At 52.6% G+C, this 11,107-nt stretch overlaps 1 protein-coding gene across 1 annotated transcript in view; it reads right to left on the bottom strand.

Annotated features, from left to right (window-relative positions):
* Nucleotides 1-303: 303 nt before the first annotated feature.
* Nucleotides 304-11,107, bottom strand: part of ADAM33 (ADAM metallopeptidase domain 33) — a 29,388-nt gene continuing 18,584 nt past the window's right edge. The window contains exons 14-24 of the mRNA XM_034064955.1: nucleotides 10,802-10,997; nucleotides 9,789-9,897; nucleotides 9,098-9,302; nucleotides 7,766-7,843; nucleotides 6,474-6,582; nucleotides 6,007-6,154; nucleotides 5,197-5,287; nucleotides 3,989-4,219; nucleotides 3,541-3,704; nucleotides 2,829-2,846; nucleotides 304-1,438 (exon numbers count right to left, since the gene is read on the bottom strand). Coding sequence (XP_033920846.1) covers nucleotides 1,387-1,438; nucleotides 2,829-2,846; nucleotides 3,541-3,704; nucleotides 3,989-4,219; nucleotides 5,197-5,287; nucleotides 6,007-6,154; nucleotides 6,474-6,582; nucleotides 7,766-7,843; nucleotides 9,098-9,302; nucleotides 9,789-9,897; nucleotides 10,802-10,997 — 1,401 coding nt within the window. The 3' untranslated portion in view covers nucleotides 304-1,386. The remainder of the gene's footprint in view (nucleotides 1,439-2,828; nucleotides 2,847-3,540; nucleotides 3,705-3,988; nucleotides 4,220-5,196; nucleotides 5,288-6,006; nucleotides 6,155-6,473; nucleotides 6,583-7,765; nucleotides 7,844-9,097; nucleotides 9,303-9,788; nucleotides 9,898-10,801; nucleotides 10,998-11,107) is intronic.

The following is an 11,107-nucleotide window of genomic DNA, read 5'->3' as shown; positions in this document are numbered from 1 at the left end:
TCCTGCAATTAACAGCCCATTGTTTAACACTGGGCATCAGGAAACACCAGAACAGTTTCCTGAGGGCTGTCCCTGAGCCTGAACCACCTTTACATTGGTCGGACACATCCCAGGAAGATCTATCCCAGGTCAGAAGGGATATACCCCAGGGTAGCTGACACATGGACCAATGATCCCATGTTTAAGGGCTAATAGAAGCTGTTCCAGGGGTCTGTGTGCACCAGTGTGGTTGGATACCCAAAGACCTTGGTGTCTAGAGGCTGGGGGAAGCTCTGAGCGAGAAAAGAGACAGAGGAGCCAGGGGACTGTACAAAGGCTTTGTTCTCACTTCAGCCCCTGACAGAGCCGCATGTCAAGTCATAGGAAAGTGGCACGGTAGAAAACTGTGCAGGTCAACAGCACCTTTCATCTGAGGATTGTAAAAGCCCTTTCAAGATATGAGTTTGTTAAACCTCACAACGCCCCTGTGAGGTAGGTATCACCCCCCCATTAAAGTCAAGGGGGGAAACTGAGGCACAGAGAAATGCAACGGCTTGGCCAAGGCCTTTTGGCAAGCCAATGGCATGGGCAGGAGGTCTCCCTGCTCTTGTTCCCGGCTTGTGGCTCCTTCCCCTTTTGGAGAGTGGAGTGTGAGCAGCTCACAGAGCCACTGCTTGGCTTGCCCCATGGGCAGGGAGGATGCAATGCTTATGGGGGGCTCCTGAGCCCCTTGAAAGCACCCTGGTAACCAGCTGCCACCAGTACTTTGGACACGGAACCACTTCTCATACAGCTTCTCCATCCAGGTACGACCCCAGCATTGTCACTGTTGTTCCTTGTGCAAGCAGGTAGGAGGCCGAGAGGAGCCCGAGAACGTGGATCCTTCATGGAATTGTCCCAGCACATCATATGGCACAGCCCAAACTGGAAATCACTTTGCTCTAATGCAAATGTCTCCCAGTGTTGAACTCTGGTGGCACAGGTGATGGTGGGGACTCACCAGGCCTGGAGGAGAAGGAGGAGGTAGCTAGAAGGATATTACAAGGCTTTTGCTGCCACTGTTGTCAGTGTTGGATGTTCACCCCATCCCAGCCCATGTGCAATGTCAAGAAGTAACTAAAGCTGGGGGGTAAGTTGGCCAGAGCTGTGGTGGGGTCTCCATCATGATATAACCCCACCACCAACCCACCCCAACCCTTGAGTTACATCATGGTACCAATTTCCCCTCTCCTCCCCCCACCAAAATTACAGTTTTTGTGCTGAATACATATTCTGTCTTATAAAAATAGTCCTCTGGTATCAAAAGACAAATAAAACAAGAGAGGAATGGAAGACCCCTGTCGCCAGCAGCAGTGCAAGTCAGGAGAGCCAGCTCAGGAAGGATGCGCTTAAGGTGTCCTTGGGTTGTCACTTCTTCAAGGGGAAGGAGGTTGATTGGACTTTGATGGCTGGGACTGGCCTGGAGTGAGGAGAAGAGAAAGGGGAGAACCCATTTGAGTGCAGAGAACAAGCACCCATCACCTCCACCACAAGCATCCTTCCACAGATCAGGGAAGACAGAACATCTGCTGTCCCTGAGACCAGAGAGGACCTAAGACTGTCATGGTCACCCACATCCTCTCTCAAAGATACAACCCCAAATTGTATTGGTTTTAAGTGTTTTCCTTTGGCCTGCCCTCAAAACCCTGATAGGACAGAGTCCACCAAAGCACATGGTGACACCAGGCAGTAGCCAGCAGTGAGAACTGGGACCCATTAGCTGTGGGACTGGTGTCCCCAAAGGGCTTATGGCTCTTGGCTTCCCATGTTCAGGCAAGGTGGCCTAGAATCAGAACCATAGAATGGTTTGGGTTGGAAGGGACCTTAGAGCTCATCCAGCTCCAACCCCTGCCATGGGCAGGGACCCCTTCCACTGGAGCAGCTGCTCCAAGCCCTGTCTAATCTGAACTTCTTAAGCTTAAACCCATTCCCCCTTGTCCTATTGTTACAGCACTACCAAGAGACATCACCAAGCCAACAACCTGAGATGGACCTTACAGTCTATGGGAATTCATGAACTCTCTGCCCTCATCCATCCAGGGAAAACAACAGTTCCCTGGCCCTCTCCTAGCATGTCAGGTAGTGAATACGGACCAGGACATGGGTATGCCCTGCTCTATGGCCCAAGTCTGGCCCTGCCAGCCTACACTTCCTGGCATGGGCACTATTTCTAGGGAGAACAGACAAGGACATTCCAGTGGGCAGCAAGGACAAAACTACACCCTTTGGGAATGGGAGCTAAGTTTGGCTGCCAGGATGTGCCAAGCCTTTCCCTTCTGGGACCGCAGAACAGGCCTGTTTTATCTATGGGAAGAGCTGAGCTACAGGGATTGAGTTACACTGAGAAATGCCAGGGCATGTTCAGCCTCTGTGGTCACAACTGAACCTAAAATAGTGTAGGAGGGTCAAAGCAGTCATTAAGATTGTCTGGAGATGAGGGTCAGCTCCAGTTCAGCACACTGCTTGCTCTCCATATAGCCCACAAGCCTGGCTGACAGGAGTGGATGCAAGCACAACGCCCTGAGGCTCCACTGACCATATCCAGAGGATTTAGCAGTACACAAGAGGAGAGCTGAAGGTTATAGTGATGCTGTAAAAGACTTGGGCTTAATCTCCCAGCTCCAAACTGGAAAACCCTCCATTCCTTGGATCTCTTTTGGGGTACCAAGCAGGGCTATGTCCTGCTCATCGAGGAGCCTCTGGGAAGGTGGGTGTTTATTCCCAGCATCCTGGCTCCCATTCCACTGCTTAACCAAAGGCCATCCCCCAGCCAGCAGTCCCCATGGCCCTGCAGGGTGTCTGTGACTCACCTTTGAGGTGGCATCGGCCTGCAGAGAGGAAAGATAAAGAGAGCATCAGTGTCTATCCCTTCATCCCAGTGCCCCCCAGCAGAACACCAACAGCTCCCTCCATGCTCTGGGATGAGATGCCGTGTGCACCCCAAAGGACAGCATCTCCTTTAACCCATCAGGACCTTACAAGACCCAAAGTCCCAACCTTGGTCATCGTTGATCAACCATGGCCAAACACTGTGGGGTCCTGCCCACTGGGGGCATGGGTGCTGATAATGGGCAGCTGCAGGTACCTTGCTTGGGTGGGCAGGTTCTTCTGCACCATGCAGGAAGGAGAATGGGTACAGGACTGTTTATACACACAGCATCCCCATCTAGATAAATGCTTTGTTTGTAGCTACTCCCCAGGTAGAATTTGGGTTGTCTCCAACCTTTGCTCACAAATGCCCCACAGCAAAGATCTACTATAGCCTACAGGCCAGTTCCCCTGAATTTGGTGGGCTTTGTAGGTCCAGAGAACAAACCCACACACCCCAGAGCACAGAACATCCTCCTGCTCCTCAGCACCCTGTTCTGCACACACCAGCCTGGGGGAGAAACAGGAGAAACCCAGTTCACAGTGAAGACACCATAAGGGCCAGAGCAGAGCACACCACAGTGGCATTGGGGATGTCCCATTCAGACATGACCCACAATACACCCCATTGTGTCCACCTTCAGCTCAACTTACTTTAATGGCCTCGTGGGGTGGCTCGTGGCACTTGTACCCGACACCTTGAAGTTGGTAGGAGGGACCATGACCAGCAGGGTCTGTCCATGTGCAGGAGGCAGCTCTTTGGCCAGAAGAGGACTTCCAGGCAACGGCCGACGGGGTGGTTGATGCTTTGGGGCGACCTGGGATCACAAAGTGCATGTGGAGAGACAACATCCTTAGAGGAGCATCCAGTGACCTCCTACAAACCTCTGTGCCCTGCTGCAGAGCTGAGATGCTTCGAAGCATCTCCAAAGCACCTTAAAACATTCTCTTTATCCAATGAGCTTCCTTCATTATCATGACAGGTTCACCTCTTAGGGTTGGCATGACAGCTCCTTAATAATACCCAACCCAAAAGAGCCACAGACAGCCAGAACCCATGGAATTCCTATGAGTCCAGAAGGAAAGCACAGCCAAAGCTCACCAGTGGGGTCCTCACGGGGCTGCAGGGAAGAGGTCTCTTTGGAGGTGGCAGCTTAGCCTGGGACACAGCTGCTTTGGTGGGCACCATGGGTGATCTGCAGGCTGGAGGTGGTGGCCTGGCAGGTTTGGGGTCTCTTGGACGTGGAGGGATGGAGTGAGGAGCTGGGCGAAGAGGGTGGACGATGTTGACGGGCTGAGAGCTGGGTCTGGGGGGGAACGTGGTCCGTGGGGCCTGCAGGGATGAGACAAGGAGAAGAATGGAGAGAATCCTTAGGTGAGATTTCCTGGGTGATGGAAAGCAGATGGACCCCAGAATCTGAGCATAAGGAGCAGCAGGAGGAGCACTGGGTATTTATTGCGCTTCCTGGGATCACTGCTTTTACCATCCAACCCAAAAGCTGAACGTGTTTGCTCCTGATAGCCATATGAGAGCACACAGGGATGGGAAAGATGCTGGTCTCAGACCTGGAGCAGGGTCAGCTCTGCTGAATCCACTTCCACAAACAGAATCACAGAATGGTTTGGGTTGGAAAGGACCTTGAGATCATCCAGGTCCCATCCCCTGCCATGGGCAGGGACACCTCACACTAAACCATGGCACCCAAGGCTCTGTCCAACCTGGCCTTGAGCACTGCCAGGGATGGAGTATTCACCACTTCTCTGGGCACCCTATGCCAGTGCCTCAGCACCCTCACAGGGAAGAGCTTCTGCCTTATATCCAATCTAAACTTCCCTTGTTTCAGTCTGAACCCATTACCCCTTGTCCTACCGCTACAGTCCATAATGAAGAGAGATCTGCCCTGCTCTCAACCACAGTGTGCTAAATAAACCTCAATTCTTCCCCAAATTCAGCCCTGGAATTACCCATCCGAGTCTCACCAGAGCTGACACAACCACAGCAGAAAAACCTGCTCCGGGAAACCCAGCATGAGGTCATCACAGGGAGAGCACAGCCCCTGTTAGGCTCTGCTGTGGTGATGGGCAACTTCCCAGTTGAGGCTCTTGGCAATCACCAGGGTCTTTCTGAACAGGCAGATCCCAAGCTTAAGGAGGGATGCGTACCACTGATCGAGGACTCACAGTGTAGACCCAATGCACAACCATCAAGGAGCATCAGTTCCTTGCCCAGTTGCTAGAGGTAGATGTGATCCCCACAAGTATAAAGTGCCAGGGAGGGCAAGCAAACCTGGCAGGTGAGTTATTACTTACTTTACTAGTGTGGCTGGAGGTGGACATGTTCCTCAAGGTGAAGGCAGCTTTGGAGTGGCCACTGGTTGACTTCCGCCCCATGGTTTTATTCCTGCTCGGGATCACAAATCAGGATCACAGAATCAACTGAGTTGGAAGAGACCTTTAAGATCATTAAATCCAACCGCATCCCAGCACTGCCAAGGCCACCACTACCCCATGGCACTGAGGGATAAGCACTGGGTGAGCAGGGATGACAAATCTGTCTTGGGATGATGACGGTGATGAAGGTGGCTGGTTGGTTTTGTTGGACTGTTACAGGGGTTTTGAGGTATGTGTGTGTCTGTACCTGTACTGCAAGGGGAAACAAGCATAGAGTGGTTTGGATTGAAGGGAGCTTAACACCCTTCCAGTTCCAGCCCCTGTCACAGGCAGGGACACCTTCCACTAGAGCAGGTTGTTTAAAAGACCAGGTTGCTCAAATGAGAGTATTTAAACTTAAAGCCATCCCTGTTCTTGCAGTCTCCTAGGAGTAAATGGAGAGAAAGCTTCTTGGTACCAGGCCACCTTCATCATCCCTCTCTGGGGCTGTCCTGACCGAGGCACCATCCCTGTCCTTTGCTCTGGGAAGAGCTGAGACCTTCGGATTTTCCCAGGAGAGAGCTCTTCATGTCTCAAACCAGGTCCCACATCACCTTGAAACAGACCCTGTGCACCAGCAGCTCTCCACACCCATTCCTGCCAGCCTGGTTGCCAACAGTGGCAAGAAAAGAAGGTTTCTGTGTCTCACTGGGTCCTTGAGAGAGAAGGGGTTTAGGAGGCATCACTCACCTATACGTCTCCTGGCTCCTCCTCCTTATCTCCTTTATCCATTTGTTCAGGAGTGAGTTCTCTCGCCGGTACCAGTAGATGATGATCATCAGGGCCAGGAGGAAGAGCAGGAAGATGAACAGGAGGGTTATGAGGATGGCTTCGTGATCTGGCAGGGAAAGCACAAAGATAAGTGTGGGGCTGGGAGAGCAAACAGCCTCTGGCTTCACTCTATGGGAACACTGGTCCCATCTGCCCATCCTCAGCCATCCAGACTAGAGACATCGTTGCTGATCAACCACCAAGAAGGGAGCAGAACCATCTGATGGGTGGCCACCAAGCTGGGCACAGGCTGTGAGTCTGAATGGACCCAATGCAGCCCATTCTGAAGCAGAGCTGTTAGCAGCTGTGTCACACTGTTTCCCCCTCTCATGGCATTGCTCCAGCCCCACCAGTGTCACAAGGCATGGGATGGAGATGGAACTCACTGTCGCGCTGCACAGGACCACTGTCCACGCTGCCACCCAAGCCTGGTTTCTCACAGTAGGGGGGAGCCCAGCCAGCATCACAGTGACAGTTCTTGTTGCTGTTGCAGACCTGCAGAGAGAGAAGGGGGGTTGGAGATTACAGGAGGGGTGTGGGAATCCCAGAATCCCAGACTGGTTTGTGTTGGAAAGGACCTTAAAGCTCATCCAGTTCCAAAGTTCCTAAGTTTTCATCTCAACCTCCCCCTTGGCCTGTCCCTGCATCCCTTGTCCCAAGCCCCTCTCCAGCTTTCCTGCAGCCCCTTTAGGCACTGCAGCTGCTCTGGGCTCTCCCCTTGAGGAGCCTTCTCTTGTCCAGGCTGCCCCAGCCCAGCTCTCTCAGCCTGGCTCCAGAGCAGAGCTGCTCCAGCCCTCGCAGCAGCTCCATGGCCTCCTCTGGCCTCTCTCCAGCAGCTCCACGTCCCTCTTGTGTTGGGAATGATGCTCTGTGTGATGGGGATGACAGCAGACAGCAATGGCAGCAGTCTAGGCTGAAGGAGCTTAACCCCTGCCAATATTCACTCTTTGAACAGCACCTGGATCGTGCCTGTGTTGCCCTCACATCTGTGACTGTGATGTACAGAGATTATTTCCTTGCTGGTACTTTCATCTCCCAGCTGAAGGTTGGTATCTCACACATTCAGCTTTCACACTGCTGGGCTGCACAAGCTGTATGGCCTTCATACTTTACATTAGCCAGGGGTTTGTTGAACAGGGTCTTTCCCAGTACACCACAGCATTTCTAACGCAGAGGATCCAACCCAAGAGCAGAATGGAAGGGTAAATTTGGGTGGTTTACGTATCCTGTTTCATAATCCAGCAGTGACTCTTCTACACAGCTTCTTGTTGTCTGATTTGCAAAGCCTTCCGCAGAGGTCAAACCTCTGCAGGTTTCCACATTGGACAATAGCAGTTCTTCCTATTCACTAAACCACTTCCCTCTTTTGCAGTCCCTGTTGTGTTTCCAACCCTTGCTTTGCTCTCAGAGGGAACAGGCACCTGCTCCGGGCTCTGAACACCCTGCACTTCAAGCTGGATCCAAGTTTTGCAGATGGTCCTTACATCACAAATGATCTTCTTCCTCTAACTGGGACACGGGTGAGCAATGATCTGAGCTCAGCCTCACCCGTAGCTGATGCATGAGACAACTATGACAAGCAGATGCCCATTGCATTGCAAGGCTCATCCCTATGGGAGACACTTGGTTTTGGTTCAGAATGTGTCTGAGCCCAGGAGCCTGCTCAGAAGTAACTCACCCCATGGCCGTTGCACTGGGAAACGCACTTTTCCAGCTCAAAAAGGGAGGCATTTTGGCACCGGCGATCCTTGCAAACCTGAGGGACAGCCAAGAAACTGTGGTTAGAGGAAGGGCCGGGAGAGGGACGGGGATCTACAGCTGGGAATGCTCTGGAAGGATGCTGTCCATTGGGAAATGTAGAATCCCAGCCTGGTTTGGGTTGGAAGGGACCTTAAAGCTCCTCCAGCTCCAACCCCTGCCACGGGCAGGGACCCCTTCCACTGGAGCAGCTGCTCCAAGCCCCTGTGTCCAACCTGGCCTTGAGCACTGCCAGGGATGGGGCAGCCACAGCTTCTCTGGGCACCCTGTGCCAGCGCCTCAGCACCCTCACCATAAAGAACTTCTTCCTTATCTCTAACACGAACTTCCCCTGTTCCAGTTTGAACCCATCACCTCATGTCCAATGAACAATCCCTCTCTAGCATCCAAAATGCAGGTTGGTTAAATCACACTGTGCCAAGTCAGCGCATTTCACTCCAGTTTTCCACATCCCAGGGAACCTCTGCCATTCCCTCATCCAGGATGGCCCAATGAGACCAGCCACCACCATTCCAACCCCTTCCCTTGACAACCCCTCTGGCAGCTCCTGGAGATGGCATTTCCCATCTGGCCCTAAAACACAGGCACCATCCAAGACAAAACGACACTGGATTTCAAACCCAACCATCATTTCTCTTTAAAATGTTGACATTTTGGCTTTCCACCCCAAACTGGGGTGAAGATTTCACAATTAGAATGCCAAACAGCAAAGGGCACATCCCCATGGCCAACGCTATCTGGCGCACATCCCTGCTACCATGCGGTCTACCAGGCTTCTGCCCTTTCTCAGCTGAACTGAGCCTTTGTAAAGTACTTGGAGATGTAGGGGCTGGAAAAGAGTAATGCTCAGTTAGCAGCATCTGTTTGGATCTCCCGTCTTGATCCTTAATACTTCCCTAACACACATTCCCTAAGACTTCTCCTGGGAAACAATTCATCCACAGAAGGAATCCTCATCCATCAAGCCTTGGGGCATGCAACTCTTGTTGGGGTCACTCCACTATGCATGAAATCAGCAAAGAAGCATGGAGACCAGAGAGGAGAATTTGGTGGCCTACACACAAGCATCTGGTGATGTGTGGAAATGCCCCTGGTGAGATATCACCAGGGAGATGTCTGCAAGCATGGAGGAAACCACATCCCATGGACCAGCTGCAATGCAGAGAAGAGCCAATATCCACATTGGAGCTGGGATAACAGCCAAGGAGATGTTATTCTGTAGGAGAGCTGAGCCTTAGGAAGAGGTACTCACCATCCCATCTCCACATTTAGTCCCTGTCATCACCAACCCGGGGTCAGAGAGGTCTTCCTCGTCATCCTTCGCAGTGTACATGTAGGTACCACGGCACTTCACCTCCCGCCCATTGAAGCGGATGGTGGTGTCAATGGACACAGTGTTGGTCCCCTGAGGCTTCTTAGCTGAGCTCTGGCACTGGATCTTGCCACACATGGCATCCCTAGGAGCAGGACACAGTGAGGTGAGGATGGATGTGGGTACCAACCACCTCACCCCCCTGCCCCATCTGCCCCACTGCCTGCTGGCTCCTCTCCCTCTGACTTTATGTCCATGCTAGGTTGTGACAAGAGATGCTCAGCAGGTTCAGAAAGGACTTAGATAAATCATGGACAGCACAGGGAAATGCTGGAGGGAACAGTCAGGGGGATCCCACTAACATCCCTGGTCAAACTGGGAATACTGGGAGCACATGGTTCCTAAACAGCATCCTGCTGATGCTGGCTTTGGTTTTCCCTTCAGGCCAGGCTGGGAGGTGATGTGTGGTGGGACAACTTCCCTGCAGGGATGGAGCCCAGGAAGGACCTGGTGGCTTCCTCAGGTCCAAACTGGAGCTGATGCCGGGAGGCTGAGGTAGGACCCTGCCAGTCCCTTCACAGAGTGCAGGAGGAGATGATGGGGCACCCATGGGTGCCAGAGCTGCACCCACCTCTTGTCGCATTTCACATAGCGCCCTTGGCTGTCTTTGCCACAGTTGCCATAGGTGTTGCCAGCCATGTTCACATCCTGGAAGCAGGCATCTGGGGCTGGCCAGGCACCTGCAGAGGGAGGAAAGGTCCACATGGAATGAAGGAAGCAGTCAATGGGGAGAAATACCAAAACTGGGAGCAGCAGCTGGATGCTTATGGAGAAAGCATCATGGAAAAGCTTCCTGGTGCCAGGCCAAGAACAGCACAGGAGGGATGAAATCAGACTCACAGAATGGTTTGCATTGGAAGGGACCTCAAAGCTCATCCTATCACAGGCAGGGACACCTTCCACTAGAGCAGGTTGCTCCAAGTCCCTTCCAACCTGGCCTTGAACACTGCCAGGTCACATGGAGACTATGAGCTATGGACTGCATGTGGAGTTGGGGCTGTATGCAGCTGTATATGGTCTGCAGCCACATAATGTGTGTGCATTTACATATATATGAAGTGTGTAACAACCACACAAAGCATCTGGCCATGTGGGAGATGTCTCTGTCCATGGCAGGGGGGTTGGAACTGGATGATCTTAAGGTCCTTTCCAACCCAAACCATTGTATGATTCTGTGACTATGAACAGGTTATGAGCCCCATCACCTCTGGGCTATACACAGTATAAGGTCTGTAGGCAATGCGGGGGCCATAAGTAGAATATGGGCTAACTAAAGCAAGGACTCACAGTCTATGTAGGGTACAAGCTGCACACACTGCTGAAGCCTTAGGTAGTCTATGGGTTGCACTACAGCAGGGAGGTCACTTGCAGCATATGGAGTCATGCACAGCATGGGGATCATGTGCAGCAGAGAATCATAGCATCCCAGGCTGGTTTGGGCTGGAAGGGACCTTAAAGCTCCTCCAGTTCCAACCCCTGCCATGGGCAGGGACCCCTTCCACTGGAGCAGGTTGTTTAAAGACCAGCTTGCTCTTGCTCCAGAGCAGGGGGTCAGGAGGCAGGGCTGGGGCTGGTGGGACTCACCTGGTCCCCAGAGCTGGACACACTGGTGGTGGTGGGTCATGCACATGCCATTGTTGCAGTAAGCCTCTCCATAGGCACAGGATGAGCCATCCAGCAGGTACACGTTGGCTGGGCAGTAGGGTGAGGCACCAGTGCAGTATTCAGGGAGGTCACAGGATCCTGCTGCATCCCTGCAGATTGTCCCAGCCACCTTCAGCTGCCATGGGAGGAGAGAGAAACATCAGCACTGAGCACATCTTGGAACCATAAACCATCTATAATGTCCTCTGTGGGACTATATGGGGTTGTCAAGACACAAGGCCAATT

Source organism: Melopsittacus undulatus, chromosome 7, assembly GCF_012275295.1.
Source record: "Melopsittacus undulatus isolate bMelUnd1 chromosome 7, bMelUnd1.mat.Z, whole genome shotgun sequence".
In the NCBI taxonomy this organism is placed as follows: domain Eukaryota; kingdom Metazoa; phylum Chordata; class Aves; order Psittaciformes; family Psittaculidae; genus Melopsittacus; species Melopsittacus undulatus.
The sequence above is the reverse complement of the archived record's forward strand: the minus strand, read 5'-3'. Positions and strand labels throughout refer to the sequence as shown.